This window comes from Pelodiscus sinensis, chromosome 1 (genome assembly GCF_049634645.1).
Source record: "Pelodiscus sinensis isolate JC-2024 chromosome 1, ASM4963464v1, whole genome shotgun sequence".
NCBI classification, from domain to species: Eukaryota; Metazoa; Chordata; order Testudines; family Trionychidae; genus Pelodiscus; species Pelodiscus sinensis.
Genome location: NC_134711.1, coordinates 212,256,054 through 212,276,477, shown reverse-complemented (window position 1 = coordinate 212,276,477; position 20,424 = coordinate 212,256,054). Strand labels below are relative to the sequence as shown.

Sequence of the window (20,424 nt, the reverse complement as noted above, 5' to 3'; positions counted from 1 at the left end):
ATAGAGGTGGTGGGAGGGGACAGTGGGTGGAGTGGGTGACTAATCAGCTATCTGATAAGCTTATGCTCGTAGCATAGTTGTCCAGTCACTTACATCCCTACTCTAAATATGATTAGTATCTCCTTCCTATTCAAAGGAGATACTAATTCTCAACAGATATTGTGTAAGCAGCATTAGATAACTGCCCAAGACCATTATTATATACCACAGGAATCTTAATTTTTTTTTCTCCCATTTACAGATTAGCTAGGAGAGCTAAAAGCTAGTCATTGTGTGATATTCTAAAATTCTCAGCATATCTGAGTATGAGAGAACTTCATCTTCCACTGTTTTTGCTTCTTTATCGACTTACACGGGGAAATCAGTGTCCTTGACTATATTGGAAAGGTGTTCCCCCACAGCAGAAAGGTACTATGCCATAATGCAGAATTCATGAACTCTGGGTTGTGTCACTACTTAAACTGAGGTGTTGGTGTCAAAAAGGTGCTTACTAATGTTATGTTATGAGAAGTTGGAGAACTTTTGAAATGTTAGTTTAGTGGAAACACTTAAACCTATTAGTTGCTTTTGAGTTTTTTCCCATTGCATAAAAGGAGTACATTTTGAAAAGGAATAAATTAAAATACATATTCCTTGTCTGCTCATCTTTAAAGAAATTTGAATATAAAATGTAGTAATTTTTGTAGTTAGATGTATCAATTAAACATAAGACCAGTGTAGAAGAAAACATTGTCCTCACTCTGAGTTTGTAAGCAACAAGTAGCCAGAGGCAGTCTTATTACGAGCTGCAGCAAGGGAAAAACTGGTTGGGATGGCCCCCCTCCCCTCCGAGGCAGATCTTCGAATACAAGTAATTATGAAGCAGTTTATATATTGTCCATTAGATATAATAACAGTTAGTCTCTTTCCCATTACAAACACCAATGGCTAACAGTTATTTTAGTTCCACCCAGATGCTCCTTATCTCAATGTCCCTGCCAGAGTCAGCATTCTATCCTTATCTCCATATGGAGGTGAGAGACAAAGGCAGCGTCTAATTACAGATCTCACGTTGTCAGGCCACAGACTTAGCCTGATTCTTGCTTTCTTGTTAACAAGACCAAGATGGCTGCACACAAATTCCCTTTTCCTGCCTCCACACCAGGTCTACACTACTTCGGTTTAACTTGCATGGTTCTGGGATGTGAACTACCCCCACTTCCTCGAGCAACTCAAGTGACACCAACCTAAGTGCTGATGTGACCACACCTCTCGTGGGAGTCCTCTCTTATCAGCATACTGCACCTTCACCAGATGTGCTACAGTGGCACAGCTACATTGGTACAGTTAAGCCGATGTAATGCTTCTAGTGGAGACAAGGCCTTCATTGCATAGTGTTTTTGAACCATCCTAAATGTAAAGAATAGAAAGAATAATAAGTATACTGCTGTGTTGATGATGATTTTCAGTATAGGAATTAAGAAACGAAAGGGCATTTGAAAAGATTTTCAAAGTTGCTGTAACATTGGTTCATCGATCTATGTAGTTAAAGTAGTGAGCTTTTTAATAACCAGATGCAGTTTGAGAAACAATACAGAACTTAGGGCATCATATTAATATAAGATAATTTTACTGTTTCATCCCCTCCCCCAAATTACATGACTGGTTGCATGACAATTTCTCTTGTCCATGTCCTTTAAAGCAATCTGGAAAGAAGGTTTAGGACAACATGAGATGGGAAAATGTTTTTGTGTTCACTGTGATCTTGGTTTCTCTTTAAGGGGGATCAGCAAACATGTGGACAAGGAGAATCCAATAAATATAATATACTTATATTTCCATGAAGCCTTTGACAGGGTCCCTCACCAAAGGCTCTTAAGTAAAGTAAGTTTGTCATGGGATAAGAGGAAAGGTTCTCTTATGGACTGATAACTGGTTAAAAGACAGGAAACCAAGGGTAGGAATAAATGGTAAGTTTTCAGAATGGAGAAGGAGAACACCACTAGTTACCTCACCAAGGGTCTGAACTGGGACAAATCCTATTCAACCTATTTATAAATGATCTGGAGAAAGGGGTAAAAAGTGAGGTGACAAAACTTGCACATGATACTGAACTGTTCAAGATAGCTAAGACCAAAGCAGACTGAAGAGCTTAAAAAAGATCTCACAACTAAGTGCTTGGGCAACAAAGTGGCAAAAGAAATTTAATGTTGATAAATGTAAAGTATTTTCCAATGTGCATTAATCCCAGCTATACATACAAAATGATGGGGACTAATTTAGCTGTAACTACTCAGAGATCTTGGAGTCATGATGCATAGTTCTTTGACTACATCCACTCAATGTGCAGCGGCAGTCAAAAAAGCAAACAATGTTTAGATGTCATTGAAAAAGGGATAGAGAATAAAACAGAACATTTTATTGCCTCTATATAAAACCATAGTATGGCCACATTTTGAATACTGTGTACAGATGTAGGTTTCCTCATCTCAAAACAAAAAAATATATATTGGCATTGGAAAAGACTCAGACAAGGGCAACAAAAATGAGTAGGGGTTTTTAACAGGTGCCATATGAAGAGAGATTAAAAAGACTAGGTCTTATCATCTTAGAAAAGAGGTGACTTAGGCTATGTATACACTTCTGAGGTTTTTTTGGAAGAATGGCTGTTTTTCCGAAAAAAACTTTGCTTATGCCCACGCTGCAATCACATTCTTTCGAAAACAAATTGAAAGAACAGAGGGGGTTTTCCAACATTGGCAATCCTCTTTTTACAAGGAAGAAGTCTTTTTCTAAAAGAGCTCTTTCAGAAAAAGGCATGTATGGATGGGGAAGAGGGAGTCCTTTTGAAAGAAAAGGAAAAAGCACAGGTGCCCTGGTGGCCACTCCTTCCATAGTAATCACAGCTTAAATGCGAGAAAGCGTCCATTCATTGTGGACCCTATCTTTCGAAAAAGCAGATCTCTTTTTGGATGTGCTTTGGCAGTGTGGACGCTCTGTCGGAAGTTTTTTCAGACGATCTCTTCTGGAAATCTTCTTCCGAAAGAAGCCTGCAGTCTAGACATAGCCTAAGGGAGGATATGATAGAAGTCTATAAAATCAGGAATGGTGTGGAAAAAATTAATAAGGAAAAGTTATTTACTTGTTCTCATAACGTAAGAACTAGTGGTCACCAAATGAAATTAATAGGTAGCAGGTTTAAAACAAAAGAAAGTTTTTCTTCACACAGCACGTGGCCAGCCTGTAGAACTACATCCTCTGGCACGCAGTAAAGATTAGAACTAAACTAAGACATGGGTCAGTCCTGGGACCAATCCTGTTCAACTTATTCATAAATGATCTGGAGAAAGGGGTGGAGTGCGCATACTGCACTCTGAAGTGCGATGTGCTCCGTGCAGGGCAGGGAGTGGTGGGCAAAGGAAATTTTGTGCAGCTCCCCTACTCCCAGGTCAATCAGGGCTTGGGGATGGAGGAATGTGTACTTTGAAGTGCCGCGTGCTCCTCACAGGGTGGAAGGCAGTTTCGTGGGTTCCCCAAACCAAGTGGCCTAGGGGTGGGGGAGCATCAGAGCCCCCGTGGGCCAGATCAACCCACTTGGCAGGCTGGATCCAGCCTGCCGAGACCCTTTTACCCACCCCTGGTTTAGATAGAAGCCACTAATACTTCAAATTGAGTAAAAGAAATGTTCAAAAACCTATTTCCTATATTCCAATACAGAGCATTGTTTCTAGAAAATATATTTGTTCATAGGCACATTTTTTTTTCTTCATCCCAAACAATGAAGATAAAATATACAACATTAATATATTTTTTTTAAAGTTTAAGAACAGCCATACTGGGTCAGACCAACGGTTCATCTAGCCCAGTGTCCTGTCTCCCGACAGTAGCCAGTGCCAGATGCCCCAGAGAAAGTGAACAGAACAGGGAATCATCAAGCAATCCCTCCCCTGTCAACCATTTGCAGCCTCTGACAGAGGCTAGGGACACCATTCTTACCCATCCCAGCTAATAGCTACTGATGGATCTAACCTCCGTGAATTTATCTAGTTATTTCTTGAACCCTGTTAAAGTTAGAACATAAGAACGGCCGTACTGGGTCAGACCAAAGGTCCATCTAGCCCAGTAGCCTGTCTGCTGACAGTGGCCAACGCCAGGTGCCCCAGAGGGGGTGGACTGAAGACAATGATTAAGCAATTTGTCTCCTGCCATCCTTCTCCAGCCTCTGACAAACAGAGGCCAGGGACACCATTTCTATCCCCTGGCTAATAGCCTTTTATGGACCTAACCTCCATGAAACTATCTAGTTTCTCTTTAAACTCTGTTATAGTCCTAGCCTTCGCAGCCTCCTCTGGCAAGGAGTTCCACAAGTTGACTACACGCTGTGTGAAGAACTTTCTTTTATTAGTTTTAACCCTGCTACCCATTACTTTCATTTGGTGTCCTCTAGTTCTTCTATTGGGGAACTAATAAATAACTCTTCTTTATTCACCCTCTCCACACCACTCATGATTTTATAGACCTCTATCCTATCCCCCCTCAGTCTCCTCTTCTCTAAACTGAAAACTCCCAGTCGTTTTAACCTCTTTTCATATGGGAACCGTTCCAAACCCCTAATCATTTTAGTTGCCCTTCTCTGAACCCTTTCCAAGGCCAAAATATCTTTTTTGAGGCGAAGAGACCACTTCTGTATACAGTATTCAAGGTTTGGGCATACCATAGTATTATACAGGGACAGTAAGATATTCTGTCTTATTTTCTATCCCTTTCTTGATAATTCCTAGCATCCTATTTGCCTTTTTGACCGCCGCTGCACACTGTGTGGAAGTTTTCAGAGAACTGTCCACGATAACTCCAAGATCTCTTTCCTGATTTGCCGTAGCCAAATTAGCCCCCATCATACTGTACGTATAGTTGTGGTTATTTTTTCCAATGTGCATTACTTTACACTTATCCACATTAAATTTCATTTGCCATTTTGTTGCCCAATCACTCAGTTTGGTGAGATCTTTTTGAAGATCTTCACAGTCTGCTTCTGTCTTGACTATCTTAAACAGTTTAGCGTAATCCACAAACTTTACCACCATCATGCAGGGCAAAGGAAGCTTCATGCAGCTCCCCCTACCCCCAGGCCCTGATTGGCCTTGGAATGGGGGAGCGTGCGAAGCCCCTTCCCGCCCTGCCGGGGTCTGGGTGCCGAGTGGAAAGGGGGGGCAAAGGCGCTCCCCCACCCCCAGAACAATCATGGTCTGGGGGTGGGGTAGCTCAGGAGTATACTGCCCCTTCTGGTTTAGGCCCTACCCCCTTCCAGGGCCTCTGGCCAAAAATTATTGCCCACCCCAATCTAAACTGTACTGATTGTGGCAGTGCAGGTTAGCACATGCAGTAGAGGGAAGGAGTGAGAATTTAAGCAATTCTTTTTGTTTTGTTTTTTTGTGACAGCTGTTGACATAAGTATTTGGGGGCGGTGAGAGAAAAACAGTGGAAACAAGATTATTTGCCAGTAGAGACTGGTAATAGCAATATCTTCTGTCAGTGTTGGTTTTTCTTTGTCTTTTTTTCCTTGCTAATACTTTTCACTACTTAAGGAATTTCCACAGCTGGTCTTAGGGTCATATGATGATGTTGTTCCAGTGTTCCTCTCTTTATGTAAGTGATGTGATCCTAAAGGAAGAATACTAATTGTTTTCATGGTAGCTTAATTGTTCCCGTGTAACGTCTTGTTGTAACACATAAGGGAGGATAATAGAAGAAAACAAATGTTAATTAGATTTACTTATTTAAATCAATTCATGTATTTTCTTAACCATCAGTAAATTTTTAAATACAATTTTGTAACATTAGTTTCTGAGGTGTTGGGTTTGTTTGTTTTGTTTTGTTTTGGATATGTAGGTCTCTTGGTAAATGTAACTTGTTCCAAACATAAGGTTTGTTCTGGGCCTAATTTGAGGCAGTGACAAATCTGTAGTAGTCTTTAAAACGAGTGGGATCCGCCCTTACATGTTTTGAATTCTGTGTGCTGAAAGAACCATGATTTACATGAATGGGAAGGGTTCATGAGAACTGGTGCTGTTACTTAAAACAAAACAGAAAAACCCCTAGAACTCCTAAAGCCAAATGTGTTGCATGCCTGTTCATGTCTATTTACAATTTGAAAAACATGGTTTTTCTAGTGATAGAAATGTAGCTGTTAGTCTGGTGTAGCTGAAACAAAATACAGGACTATGTAGCACTTTAAAGACTAACAAGATGGTTTATTAGATGATGAGCTTTCGTGGGCAGACCCACTTCCTCAGATCAAATAGTGGAAGAAAATTGTCACAACAGACTAAGAAATGGTATATTTAAACTTGTGTCAAGGCATATAGTGAATAGGAAAGGTAAACTGTTTGTCAGTATTTGCTAGATTAAAGAACCTTGTAGCTTTTGTTACCTTTAATATTTACAGCCTGTAATTAAATCACCACATAACCTTCTTTTTGATAAGCTAAATAAATTGGGTTCCTTATGTCTCTCATTTTATGGCAGGAGTGGGCAATTTTTGATTGGGGGGGGGGGGGAGAGGTGCCACTCCCACATTTTGGAAAGTGGTTGAGGGCCGCAGTCTTCCATTAGTGGGGTGTGGGATGGAGGTTGGGTGCAGAAGGGAGCTTGGGTAAGGGATTGGGGTGCAGGAGGGAGACTAGAGTCTGGAAGGGAGTTAGGATGAAGCAGGTGGTTGTGACTTAGGAGTGCAGTGGTTTGAGATGTGAACTAAGGGTAGGAAGGGATTATGATCTAGGCAGGAAATCGGGGTGCCAGATCTGGGAGGGGGTATGGTAAAAGAGGAGGACATTCGTGTTTGCATATATTGAGTGGGGGAGGGAACAGAGTTGGGGCAGGAAAGGGCTGGGTTTCTAGAAGCAGGCTTTGGCCAAGAGACTGCTTATGAGCTGCCAAACTAGCCTGCCTCCAGAGCTTAAAATGTTTCCCAGCTAGCCAGATGTGCTTTATGAATAACTGAGCCCAGGAGAAGGGGCGTGATTCTTCTTAGCTGTCTGTTATTCTAACAAGCAGCTCCCATTGGCTGGTTTCTGCCAGAAACCGGCCAATGGGAATGTGCTAGGGTGGGGTGGCGCCTAAAACTTCCGCCCCTTCCCTCCAGTTTCAAAACAGAAATGAAACCCTGCCAGTTGCTTGTCTGCACCATGTGTAGAACTGCAGGGCAAGCTGGGGATCCTAGCTAGGGGTGCCCTGCTGCCTCCATGGGCCAGATCCGGTGGCTTGGCGGGCTGCATCCGGGCCACATTTTGCCCAGGCCTGTGTTATGGTCTATTTTCCAGTCTTTAAATCTTGTGGTTCTTCTCTAAATCTTCTGCTATTCTTTAACATTTTAAATTATAGACACTAGAACTAGACACAGTACTCCAGTAGTAGATTCACTGAAATCCTAGTCAAAGGCTAGTGGGGGGGGGGGGGGCGGGAGTGCCTCCTGCTACTATGCTCATCAACCTGGGGGTAGGCAAGGATTGCATTAGCTCATTTGGCCACATCTTCCCATTGGCGACCCATGCTAGTTTGATTCAGTCATGGTTTCTAAATGATCTTTAAAGTCACTGCTTTCCAAGATACAGTCGCCTATCTCAATGTTTCTCAACTTTTATTTAAAAAAAAAAAATTACTCCCAGTACCTACAATTTTCAGACACAATTTTTTTCTACCATTATAACACATTTGTTTAAACAACTTAATCGTAACTGGTTGGTTGGAAGAAATTGCCTCTAGGCAATAAACTTGCCATCGTAGTTATGACTGTGCAAAAAGGATTAAAAAAAATGTAGATGAACATAAAATAAGTTCCATTTTTTATTCATACATATACATACACATGTATATATTTTATACAAACACCAATGAACAATGATCAATAAAGTTATAAGAAATTATAATTAATGCAAAATTTGAACTTGTTTGGATTAAATTTTTTTGAAACCTAGGTTTCAAACTGCCGAGGGTCACAATTTAATCATTTTCTGGAGATATACGATTTCTTAACTTAGGTTTTTATTCAATCATAGCCGAAAAACTTGCCCCACATAAATAGTTTGATGCAAATGGGAGGAGTTCCGTGAGAGCCATGTTACCCAATTGTTTATATTCACCTTTCATTTCTGCCAGACATGGCAACATTGCCAAGTACCATGCCTTCCCTCTTTCATACACTCAGTAGAAAGAATAAAAAGTTATTTCTTCTGAAATCCCTGCTTTCTCAATAGCATTGTCATCAAACAGATTCAAAATCCAAAATTACTGCCTGTGTTCAGCTTCATCAAAGCTCGGAAAACTTCATTCAAAATTTAATTCCAAATTTATCAAATGTTCTTTTGATGTTTTGACATGTTCATCCAAAATAATTTCATTTTCCAAACAATTCCAAAAGATATTGAAATGACACCTAATCTGCAAATCCATAATTCGTCTTGAAAATATTGTACTAACTTGGATTTGATTTCTGTGGGGGAAGGGGGGAACACTGCAAATTCAGCCTTTAAGTCAGACAGTTGAACAATCTTCCATATGACAACCATCAAATATTGGAATGAAGTAATATGTTCAGATCCCATATCATTGCATAGCAATAAAAAAAAAAGTGAAGTTAGAGCCAGAAACTTTGAGGTTAACTGCCTTCTCTGTGCTAGAGATTGCAGCGTTTAAATCTTCATTCAACTGTTTTGAAGCCAATGCTTTTCTGTGAATTATGCAATGAGTGGTTAGATAAAGTCTCTCAGCAAATCTCACAAAGTGGCAAAGGGGGTATACCTCCATTTGTAGTAAACCTGAATTTAAGATACTTGGAATTGTATCTGAGTGTTTTTTCTTATCTCAAAAGAATTTCCATTTCCACCACTGGTGTGTGGTTTTTTCACTACAAGTTTTCCCACCTCAAATGTTCTAACCTGGTTTCCTGTGTACTACCTTCTTCCAAATCTGCAGTTTTATTCTTTGTTTTCACAAGAAATTGGTCCATTTTAAACTAAAATTGTACTAACAGCAATTTTATCCCTTACTTCACATAGTAACAAGCATAATATTTGACTGTTTACGTCCATCCGCTATGAATGCTGGCAGTTACTGGCGCTACTGAATAGCGAGGCATGCCAAAGATGAACAAAGTTTTCTGATAACATACCAGTCGGCTGATTCCATACCTCCATCTAACCTCATCTGTATTATATACGAGTCCATTACCAGAACTACTTGACCTACTTGAAACCTGTGTTTATTGGAAGCAAAATGGCTGCGCCTATGTACATTTTATGTAACATCTCAACGTTATCCAAAGCTATGTCAGTGTCAGGAGCCACTGTTAAACATAGCAAAATTCAAACACTCATCAAATGTCACCATATAGTAAACAAATGGACTTGATTGTGTTGCTTTAAACGCAATGGTAAAATGGTCTTCTGGAAAAGAATTGTAAGCAGAGGCGCATATCACTCTACGTAATACAGCTGAGGGATTGAAGGAGTTCAAGAATTTGACTGAGGTTTGCCAGTTGATAACAGATAAGTAACCGCGTGGGCAATGATATTTTTGGGTATGAAAAGTACACAAATAATAAAGCGCTGTAAAACTTAAAACACAAATTCAGTTTTCACCAAATTTCAGTTGTTAATGTACCCCCTCCTCCCCAACCAGACTTCTTTCAGGTACCACTGGTTGAGAAACACTTCCCTATCTCATAACTGTGGCTTATATTCTTTGTTACAAGTTGCATGCACTTGGCTCACCTGTTAGACATAAAGGAAGAAAACACCATCGTACAAAGACACAATGTGGTCAAATGTTGCTTGTGATGATTTGGACAAAACAGCGTATTAGATCTGTTCCCATATAACACAGGGATGAGAGAGCCAGGTAATCCCTGAAGTAATCAAAAGATTCAAAATCCACTCTTCATTCATTGGATCCGTATCAGTTATGTAACAAAAAACAAACACTCATTACATCAAAGTCAAGGTCAATCTTTTCAACCTGTAGGCCACTAAAGAAAGGGCACTTGGAAATTATTCACCTACTGTTCTTTAAGGAACAAGAAATCAGGTCCCAGACATAAGACTGCAACTGTATAATCTTCAGTGTTGGGTCTTCAACAAAGCCACACTTTTATAAGTCTAGGCTTCAGAATTTCATACCAAAACTTTTTGGACTCAATACCTGCATTTCCTTTAGGGGACTGTTTGTGACTCCTAGTGGCATGGAACAGCATTACCTTGGAAAAAGTGGATGTGGAAGTTACAAAAAACAGTAATTCCATCTAGTTCCATTCAGTGTACCTTGTCGAAAAGCTGCTTTTCCCCAAAAAAGGAGGCAGTTTGCCGAAAAAGCCGCATCTTAATTACTTTCACTTTCAAAAGTTCTGCTTTCAAAAGTGAAATCAGAAGAAGAGATGCAAATTCCCGTGGAATTAGCATATCCCCTTTCGACCGTTCCACGTAGTCTAGGTACGCCCATAGGAATTCTCATGGAGGAAAGAAATTTTACTCTTATTGTCAAATCTCCAAAAGAATGAAAGGGTAGTGAGAACTTTGGCCCACTCTAAATCTGTGAAGCTTGAACAAATTCATTTGCAAGCTAGAGTTCAGCATAGTAACAGGAAACCTCACCTCATTCCTTAAGTCTGCATAATTGGTCTTAGCTCTGTACCTCAGGGATGTATAAGTTCTGTTGTCTTGTCAATTAACTTGTTTTAAAGTTGGCATATACAGATCCTGTATGCATGCCTTCTGCTATAATTTGTTCTCAAGGTTAACCAGGAAAACTAGAAAGAAGGAAGAAAATGTGTGGCTGATACTTTGTGGCTATTGATAAACAAAAGTCCTCAGTCTAATGTTGGAGCTCTTGGTGGTTCTTCCATGCAAAGGGGGGGGGGGGAGCATTTTACGCCTGGCATTAACTGTCTGGATTTCATATCCTTAATGGGGGGGAAAAAAAACAAGTTTTAATGCTTCTTAGAAGTGGTTACTAGTAACTGTATTCTAACTACTAGGAAGGCAAACTTTGGGCAGATTGCTAGCTCATTGACCCAGCATTTGCTACCTTTCCTATTGTGTTGGACTATCTCCCAACTTCCAACAAATGGTTTTTCATGGTATTGAGAACTATCATTTCCTCCTGAAAGTAGTGAATTCCTGGATGAAATTTGTGCTTAAGATCTAAACATCTTGTCACAAATGCAGTTAGAAAAGATTATTTGAAACGTTACCAGCATTAACTAGTAAAGTTCCTTAAGGTCAAACAAACTTATTCTGTAACTTTCTTCCCCAAAGTGCTGGGAGACTCTAAAATGCATAGTCTTAAATATTCAGAGAGCAGTTAGCTTTCATCTGGAAAAAAAAATAGTCCTCTAGATTAACTTCTGGGGTTAACTTCTGGGGTAAGTCCAAAGCTTGGATTCTTATCTGCTTATCCTGTCTTGGTAAATAATACTGGAGATAATCATAATCTGGGAGTCTTAGGGTGTATTTGTACAGCCAGAATAATCTTCACATCTTGCCTCAAATTTCCTACTTGTGGGTATTTTCAGTGCTTATATGTGGTATTCCATAGATTTAGACTTCAGTTTAGTGTAGAGGTGTTTAGTCTTCATTTACTTGGGTCATCTTCTGACCCACCTTTTTGTGAAGATCACTACTGCTTAACTCCCAAGATTGTGGATCTGTGCCAGCAAAAATCTCTAATAACTGCAGTTATAGGTAAATAATCTGTCTTCCTTTTTCCTTTTTAGAAGTGGTCATCTCTGATAATTTCTAAGTAATTACTTAAGAACATTTAATTTATTGAATAATATTTTATAAGGAATTGCTGGGACTGGAACTGTGAAGAGTTTAGAGATTCAATTGGAGAAGGACTTTTCCCCAGGCGAGCTGATAACAATCTCTGTCCTTTTGTTCTGCACATTTTATGAACTTTTAAGACTTAAGCACTAAAAGAGAGGAGTTGTTTTCAAAAACTTTCTATCTAGAAAGCTTTAAAAGGTTAGCACTTAAACAGGCCATATATATATATATATATATATATATATATATATATATATATATATATATATATATATATATATATATATATATAAATAAAAATATGGGATAACTGAGCATTGTCCCTAGTAGCCTCACGCCCACCCAAGAGTTTTCGCCTTTAAGGTGTAGCATCGGTCCTAGAGTTGTTGCTATACTTTAAAGGCGGAGGCGCCCTTATCGATTAATCAAATAGTCGATGCAAATTCAACTGGAAAAAAATTATCTATCAAAATAACACAAGCAGAAATTGAATTCTGCCAAGCCTAACTATAACTGGGCTACACAGCTGGCCTAGCAAGAATATTTTACAATGGTGTAACTGATGGTAATTCTGATAACGCAAAATGTTCTACCATTTAATTAAGACATATGACCACATTAGCAGTAGTGTTCTTGATTTTTAAATAAAAAGTGAATGTCACAAGACTGAGAATCTCTCCTTATCACTTCAGCAGATGTTTAGATGAACTTGCAATTGTACAACTCACACACTGTCAGTTTTTATGTCTCTTATTATACCATTTCTTAAAGGATAATATCTGTGATAAATCAGTTTGGAAAATCCAGGCATTGAACTGATATATCTATGTCTCCGTGTACATGCAGTCATAAAGCTTTGGAACTTCCAGACCCTAGACTTTTTTTTAATGCTGTTAGAAACCAGTCTGCTTTTCTGTGTGCAGTATTTGAAGAAAAAGATTAGAAGAAACTTACCTGCTTGACTTGCAGATAAATTTTTTTTGCTGATTTTTAGCATTTTTCTTTACCTAAAAATAATATAAATCACATATCTTTCCAACCCTGAGAAATATTCTGTTTCTTAATAATTTCCACTTTTTAATATAGTTCATAGAAATTTTCAGTCGCTTGAATTCCATGCCTGCCTTAAGTGAAATCTTTGGGATGTTTGTATTTCCAAGCAAACTGCTGCCCTGAAATTTTCCCAATTTCAATTTTGTAATATTTCTGTAGCATGCACTGTGTGTCTATATAACATTACATTTTTCCTTTTTAAAATTAGATAAATCAGATAAATATGATTCCAGAGATGTGGAAAGATTAAAACAAGATGATAATTGGGTTGAAAATTATTTACTTTGGCGTCATGATGTTGTGGATGATACATTGAAGATGATTGATGAAAGCTTTCAGTGGAGAAAAGAATACACGGTCAATGGTAAGATGTCATTTACTACTAACTAATATGTTGGTGATGTATAGTTCAATAAGAAGCTAGGACCCTATTGTAGTTATTCAGGAGGGCAGTTGAGATTTACTGCCAAGGTGTCCTCACAGATGTCTGGCTCCGACGATGATGATGATGATAACCAGAAGGCTGCTTGTGTGTGTGCTCAGTGGTGTGTGCTGTGTTGTCTTGTGCACTATACAGCAGACCCCAAGAGAGCCCCCAAAGACCACAAACCAGATAAAGATCAAAGATGCCAGGCCAGGTTTATTGTAAAGCAAAATACAGTCAAAGTTGTCAGGAGACTCTACTGAACCACTACACATATGTACTTGCCACAATGGAATGACTCAGTGGGGAAATTTCTACTGCCCTCTAGGTCATTCAAAGACTCCTCTCCCCCTCCCCTCTTCTCCCCCCTCCCCCCCCCCCGACACCATCTTATATATAGATTATTACCTTTTCTGGCAGAGTTTAAAATGAAAAGAGGAAAAATATTAATTTACAAATAGATGTATTCCTCTACTTTTATAATTTTCTCTCACATACAAATCTTATCTTAAATATGAAGTTTCTCATTCTAACATTAAAAGATAGTTTGTAGTGACTTTTAAACAGCAAAATTAAGGGTGCCTGATACCAATTTGCCAAAATAGCTTTTCTGTTTGCTTTGCAGACTTGTCTGAATCCGTCCTTCCAAAATGGTTATTTGAAAATGGTGCTCTTTACCTACATGGTTATGATAAAGAGGGCTACAAGTTATGTAAGTTACATGTACTCCTATATTTTCAGTTATCTATTAGTGTTTATACATACACACACTTTCATAGTGGAGGCTACTAAAATGCTGGAAGCAACTACTTATCAGGAGATACCTTTATGAAAAGAAATGGGAAAATCAAGTGAATTTCCAGTGAATATCTGACAATAGATAATGGACAGATGAGTACAGTCCCTTTTTCATCAAGTATTATGACCGTTAGCAATGCTTATTGAATCCCAAGAGTCTTTTAATAGAGAGAATAAATCTTTAGTGTTCATGTTTTGGGTCTTGAAATTCAGCTTTCTGTATTTTAGCTTTCATGATACCAAAAAGGTAAAAGGTGTGAACTGCTCCTCTTTGACTTCCGCTTTACTTAGTTTCCTCTGCTTGTCCTAAAACAATAGAGAATGGGGTGTGCAAGGAGGGGGTACTAATCACTCATGTTCAGTAAGGTTAACATTTAAATTATCACAGTTCACCTTCCTAATTTGATTGTTTTTCAGTGAGTACTAGTGAAGTCCCTCTTTTTGCTCCTATTATTGAATATTTGGAATGTCTATCTTTTCAGTAAAATAAAATAACGACTTCATTTAAATATAGAATTTTCAATGTATTATAGAATTGATACCCCCCCCCCCCCCAAAAAAAAAAAAGCTGTCGGATCTTAAATGAAAAGAGCAAATGAGTGTCTCTTGTCTCTCTCCTCTGTTGTGTGTAGGAGATCTTTTCAGGTGTCAGCTAGCATTCAAATATTTTTTTATATATAATCTTTTTATTTTCCTATTTTTATTCTGTACCTTGTGTTTTGTACATTATTTGGCCACTGTTGCTATAAGAGAACCTGTGAAATAGCTGAAAAATATAAAAACTATATATATAAAATCAAGGAGTTGGCAGATTTCATAAGAAATCCATTTAAAGATTTCAACTAATAAGATTCAGGTTTTTTTATATACATGTATATGTTTTCTTTTGTAGTCTGGTTCAGAGTGAAGTTTCATACGAAAGATCCTAAAGTGCAATTTGAAAAAAAGAAGTTTGTAGCCTTTTGGTTAGAACATTATGCCAGAAGAGAGCACGGAAAGCCTTTAACAGTGGTGTTCGACATGGCTGAAACTGGAGTCAGTCACATAGTAAGCATTTTAATTGTGATTTTTGGTTAGACTGTGCATAGCTTAACCAAGGCACTCAGGTCCTGGGCACCACATTAGATATGAATTATACAGCAAAAGCCTTAGAACCTAGGCAGCACAGCCCCGTAAGATCTCATAAGTGTACATTTCCAATTAATTCTTCAGGATTTCAGTTTGTAAAGCTATACTGACTAGTTTGTAAATTATATTTCTTCTGAGTGTCCTCTGCCTGTTCGCACACATGGGATGTGACAGCTGGGGCACATAAGATGTTGGAACTTTAAACTATATTTTGGGGATAAATCTGCTGCCACCGCCCAAGTAATAATAAAGAAACTAAGGAGAGACCACTTGGGAAATCTCAGCCCCAAAAGTAAAACCAGGACACACAAAATAACCACTACCAGGTTAATAAAAAGAAGAGAGAGAGAACTTTTATTATCACCACAATATTCCTGTTGCAAGCATAATGATAGATGGAAAAGTCACAAATGAATATACTCATGAGGGGATTCCACAATGGGCCAAAACTTACTTACAAAGTAGAGGAAAACCCATTTTTAAATGGGAATGGGAAGCTGATGTCTATGCAAACAATAAAACGGATTTATCTAAACTTTACCCTACTTACAGATAGTGAAAAGTCTTTTTTCTTGGAGGGTGACAGTGTCTGTCCCCTTCAGTAACTGGAGAGAAACTGCCCAGAGAGAAATCCCAAAAATCCCAAAGTTCCTTTGTCCCAGTTTAAAATCCGTGTCTGCATTTCTGTTGGCTGAGCAGATACCTGGCTAGGTAAAGTTAACCCCTTAATCCCCAGGCTGCTGCCCATCCTCATGGTCATGGCACTCCTTTTGCCCTATCCCTTAGCATTCCTGTGAATTTTGAGGTGGCATCTTGCTCTTGGCTGCCTTGGTTCCTTTCAACCACAGCAGCAGATCGATGTGAACCAATACATTTCCATTCCACTAAAAAGATTTTAGTACTTCTAGGAATACTTTTTACTGGTAATTTAGAAAAGTCGGATTGTTAGTTTTTATTCCAACTATTTTCCATGCAGATCCATATCTGAAAAGATTGAGTTTTAAAATGTGCACATCATTTGCACTAGTCTTTGTGGCATTGGATGCTTGCACTCAAGGCCCAGCATGCCTGGGTGAGCTTCACTTTCCTTGAAGCTGTACGATCTGCAGCAGCTTTACTCCAAAAGCAAGAAAGAAATGTCAGAATAGTCTACAAGTCTTAGTATTGCAAGCAATTGTGGTTTCAAATCTTGTGTGTTCTGACTTTGTGAAAGCGTCTGAGAGACTAATAACAGGAGGCCAGTGTCAACTGGTGACCCTTCCCGATCAAAGCAGAAAACTGTTCAACAAAAGACCCCAAGCTCTTGATACCAAAATCTAGATGTTGTTGGATCTTCTGTTACTTACTATCTCTATTTGTATTGTCTTCTTACATAAGATCCAAATCATGTGAGCGCATCAGATCTGAATAGCTTGGTTCTGTTGCGTGTGATAAAGCTGGAGATTCTTCAGATCTCTTGGAGCAGAATCAAATCTCATGAATCCACACGCAACAAGAATAAAAACTTACAGGAGAAGTTTTACCTGTCCCTTGCTCCAGAGTGTTCCATCAGATTGGAAAAAGCTTTTGGAGCCACTAGTGTCAGTTTGTTTTCGTCCTTCGGTCAGGTTGTGATGCCAGGACATAAGGAGAAGGGGTCCTACGAGTCACCCTCTTCCTTCACGTCCCGTGTAGAAGATTCTTCTGCTATAGTACTATATCTGAAGAAGCCCTCTTGGGTACAAATGGAATATCAGCACCTAAACTCAGTATTTGATTATTTCTTCTCCTGATGAGAATGTTTGTTTATATAGCTTGTAGCTTTTTGTAAATAGGATGGTATCTTGTTAAAGCTCTTGTCTTATCTTAAAGGAGACTTCTTACTGAATCTTTGGTGCTCTCAGCTTTAACATAGAGCAAAGTCTCTGTGTCCTGTCTTATTTTGATAGTTATCAAAGAATCTAAAACTTTGTGGTTTAATACTGCTTCTTGTCAACTGCTCTCAAAAATGCTGATAAGCTATAGCAAATTCCATATGACGGATTCTTTTGCTTACCTCCCGTTCCTCATAATTGGTTATGGTTGCAGTAACCAACAGGTCAAGAGGTGGACATTTTATTTCTACAGCTTCTGAATGTGAAGGAAAATGATTTCTTCTTTCTTCACCCTCAGGTGAGAGGGCTAAATTATCGGCCAGTGACATTGTAGTATCCATGCCATTGATGGGACAAAATGTTGATGTTTGCAAAGGCACTTCCTAAAGACAGTTTAACAGTTACATAATACAGATAAATGAACAATAGCATAACACACAATATCCTTTGTCTTTTGCTTGGTTATAAGTTGGATGGTGGTAGTGATCACATGGTTATGATCTTACACTCACTCACCTGAGACAAAAACTGAAACTGAGTATCAGTTTTGGAGGAGATGGGCTGTTTCATAATAGAAAAGATAAGCAATTGGAAAAGAATGAAGGATACAAAACCTACATCAAGAGTGGGCAATAATTTTTATCTGGGGGATCACTTCAGAAATTTAAGTGGCCCTGGGCCTCCCTGGAAGGGGCGGGGCCAGGACACTTCCCTGCTTCCTGTCCAACAGACGCTGATTGGTCTGTACGTGAGGGAGTGCATGAAGTCTTTTCCCCCGTACCCTCCCATAGAACCGCCAGCTGTTCAGAACAGCTAGCGGTTCTCTCTAGGAGCCCACACCCCTGGCAGTGGGAGGAGATTTCATGTATCCCCCCTCCAATCCCCACATCAGTCAGAGGCTGGGGATGGGAGAGTGTGCGAAGTCTGACCCCGCCCTGCAAGTGAGCACTGTGCTTAGTCATCTGCTAGCTGAGCCCCTTGATAGGAGGATCAAAATTTGCAAAACAATCGATGATGTACCTATATCCCCAGCCTTTGGAAAACAGGCTTTCTTACTTCCTTGATTTATGCAGTTTTGTAAGTTTGAACAAATGTGTTTTGAGGATAATATAAATGTGTTATGCCCAAGTGTGAAACCTGTTGCAAGAACATCTTTCCTTTTTCTTCTCCCTTAACCCTTTTTTTGATATTCAAAGATTTCTCCCTTAAGACTGTGTGCTAAAATCAGAAATCCAGTCTGAGATTCAGGGAAAAGCATAGGGGAGGTTCCACGGGAATTTAGAAATCATGGATTTTACTCAAGGTATTTCATTAATAACCTCCATCCTTCTTTGGTTTCATCTGATATTACATATGAGAAATCTCAGCACTTCTGTCAGGAACTTCAGGTTCTGGTAGTTAGTGCTAGCCTCATGTTTTTTCCTTCCTTTTCAACCTTAGATTGGTTTGTAGCTCTCGATCTTAAGGATACATATTTCTAGAAGACCAAATGATGATTGCAAGTGTCTTTGTCTTACTATTGATCATGACCATTTTCAGTACAAGCTTTTGGCCTTTTTACCACTCAGGGATTTTACAAAGTGCCCCTTTGTAGTAGGAGCTTGTCTTGAGAGAGTAAGATACTTTAGTCTACCCATAGTTAAATAATTGATTTCTTAAATCTTTGTCGGAGCATCATATAAGTGATGTACACCTTAGATTTTCCTTTTTGGAATGTTACAGGCCTTAATAAATATGAAAGACTTTAGTAAAAGATTCCATTCATAGGAGCAATCTTTGACTTGAAAAAAGGCAGAGCATTCCTGAAAGTGGAGAGCTTTCTGAAATTCTTCTACCATATGGCTATTGCATCTCAATCCTTCCTAAAAGATCACTCTCTTTCTGGGTCAGTTGTGACTTATCTTGCAAGAACGTAAGACCCAACTTATCCAGACTCACAAAGAGGTCTGTATAGCAATGAGATGGCACAGAACTGTGACACATGCAAAGATAACATTTTCAGGATAACTTCTGTCCCCAAAGAAATTCTTTCATATGTGTCTCAGTGGACCTATGCAGAGAATGTTCTGAAGGAGACACATTTCAGTGCCTCAGCTCTTTAATTGAAGATGACTTTGAAGCTTCCAAAGACTGATAACTATCTCTTAGTTTGGGACCATTGGAGATACAAGGAAAAGACATTACATATGAAGACACAGTCATTTGAGAACTTACTTGTTTTTCCTCAATTCATTACTACCTCACATCCAGAACAAAGCAATACAAGTTGTCATGGACAACAAGATGGCAGTATATAATTGAGCAAGCAGGGAGGAGCTTGCTTGTTTTAATTATACAGGGAAGTGATCAAGTTTTGAGACTGGTGTATCCACTTCAATATCTTCCCATTACTTTGCACTTAGCAGACAAGGAAGTGATAAAGCTGGCCAACACAGCAGAGATCTGATTAGGGAAAAACATAGTGACCTCCTTTCCACTGGAGAGAGGGGAGAGACAAGCTCTCCATACTGGATGTTTCCTTCTGAATTGGTGGATGAGCTTGTTATGTGTTTCCTTTTTTCCCCCCCTTTCGTGCAGAGGATTTTACAGACATGAAATGTGATGGGGCTAGGTCAATTGCTTTTTCATGTGCGAGACAACGGTGATATAGAAAACTTCCATCAACTGTCCAAGAGAATATGCCAGACATATTTCTGCAACAAGACAGAATTTGTCACCTGAACCTCTTTAACATATGTTGAAATATCTTGCACTTTAGACCTGCAGCAAGTGTTATGAACATAATGTAGATTTGTGAACTGGGTAGCTGAAAAACACATCGATCTTGTACTAGGAATATCAAATCTTATTTAATTAACTGGTTAAATGGGGCGGGTGGGCTGGGGCCCCCCCTCCATTTTATAATAGCCTTTACATCAGCAAGGTAGATCAGCAAATTGTATGCCCCATGATAGACCCACCATTTATTATATTTCATAAAGAAAGTTGTATTTGGACCTCACCCTAGATTCCTTCCTACCATACTGAATTTCTTATCAATTAATTACTGTGCCAGCTCTGAGACCTCATACTCGTAAAAGAGAATTTGAACTTTAGATGCTACAAGTACTTTAGCTTACTATCTAAACAGAACAAGCGAATGTCAACGCTCTCCAAAACTTTTTTTATTTCTTATGCTAAAAACCAGAAGGGTCAGAAAGTTTCTGTTCAGTTATCTAGTGGCTGAGACCGTGTACAGAATAAGCATATAATCAGAAAGCTCTTCCTCCTGCTGGAGTTAGATCACACTCAACTAATGCAGAGTCTACTGCTATAGAAACATTCCTGTTGAAATATGTAAAGCTGCCACCTTTAGCACTGCTCGGACCCTTAC

General features: G+C 39.0%; 1 protein-coding gene across 6 annotated transcripts in view; it reads left to right on the top strand.

The window, feature by feature from the left end:
- The window catches only part of MOSPD2 (motile sperm domain containing 2), a 97,428-nt gene that overhangs the window by 5,098 nt on the left and 71,906 nt on the right, over positions 1 to 20,424 (top strand). For all 6 annotated transcript variants that reach the window (XR_012898649.1, XR_012898654.1, XM_075914515.1 and 3 more), the window contains exons 3-5: positions 13,057 to 13,212; positions 13,898 to 13,984; positions 14,963 to 15,117. Coding sequence is in view for 4 of the 6 variants with exons in the window: in XM_075914515.1 (XP_075770630.1) it covers positions 13,057 to 13,212; positions 13,898 to 13,984; positions 14,963 to 15,117 (398 nt within the window). In the remaining 2 variants the exon portion in view is untranslated. The remainder of the gene's footprint in view (positions 1 to 13,056; positions 13,213 to 13,897; positions 13,985 to 14,962; positions 15,118 to 20,424) is intronic.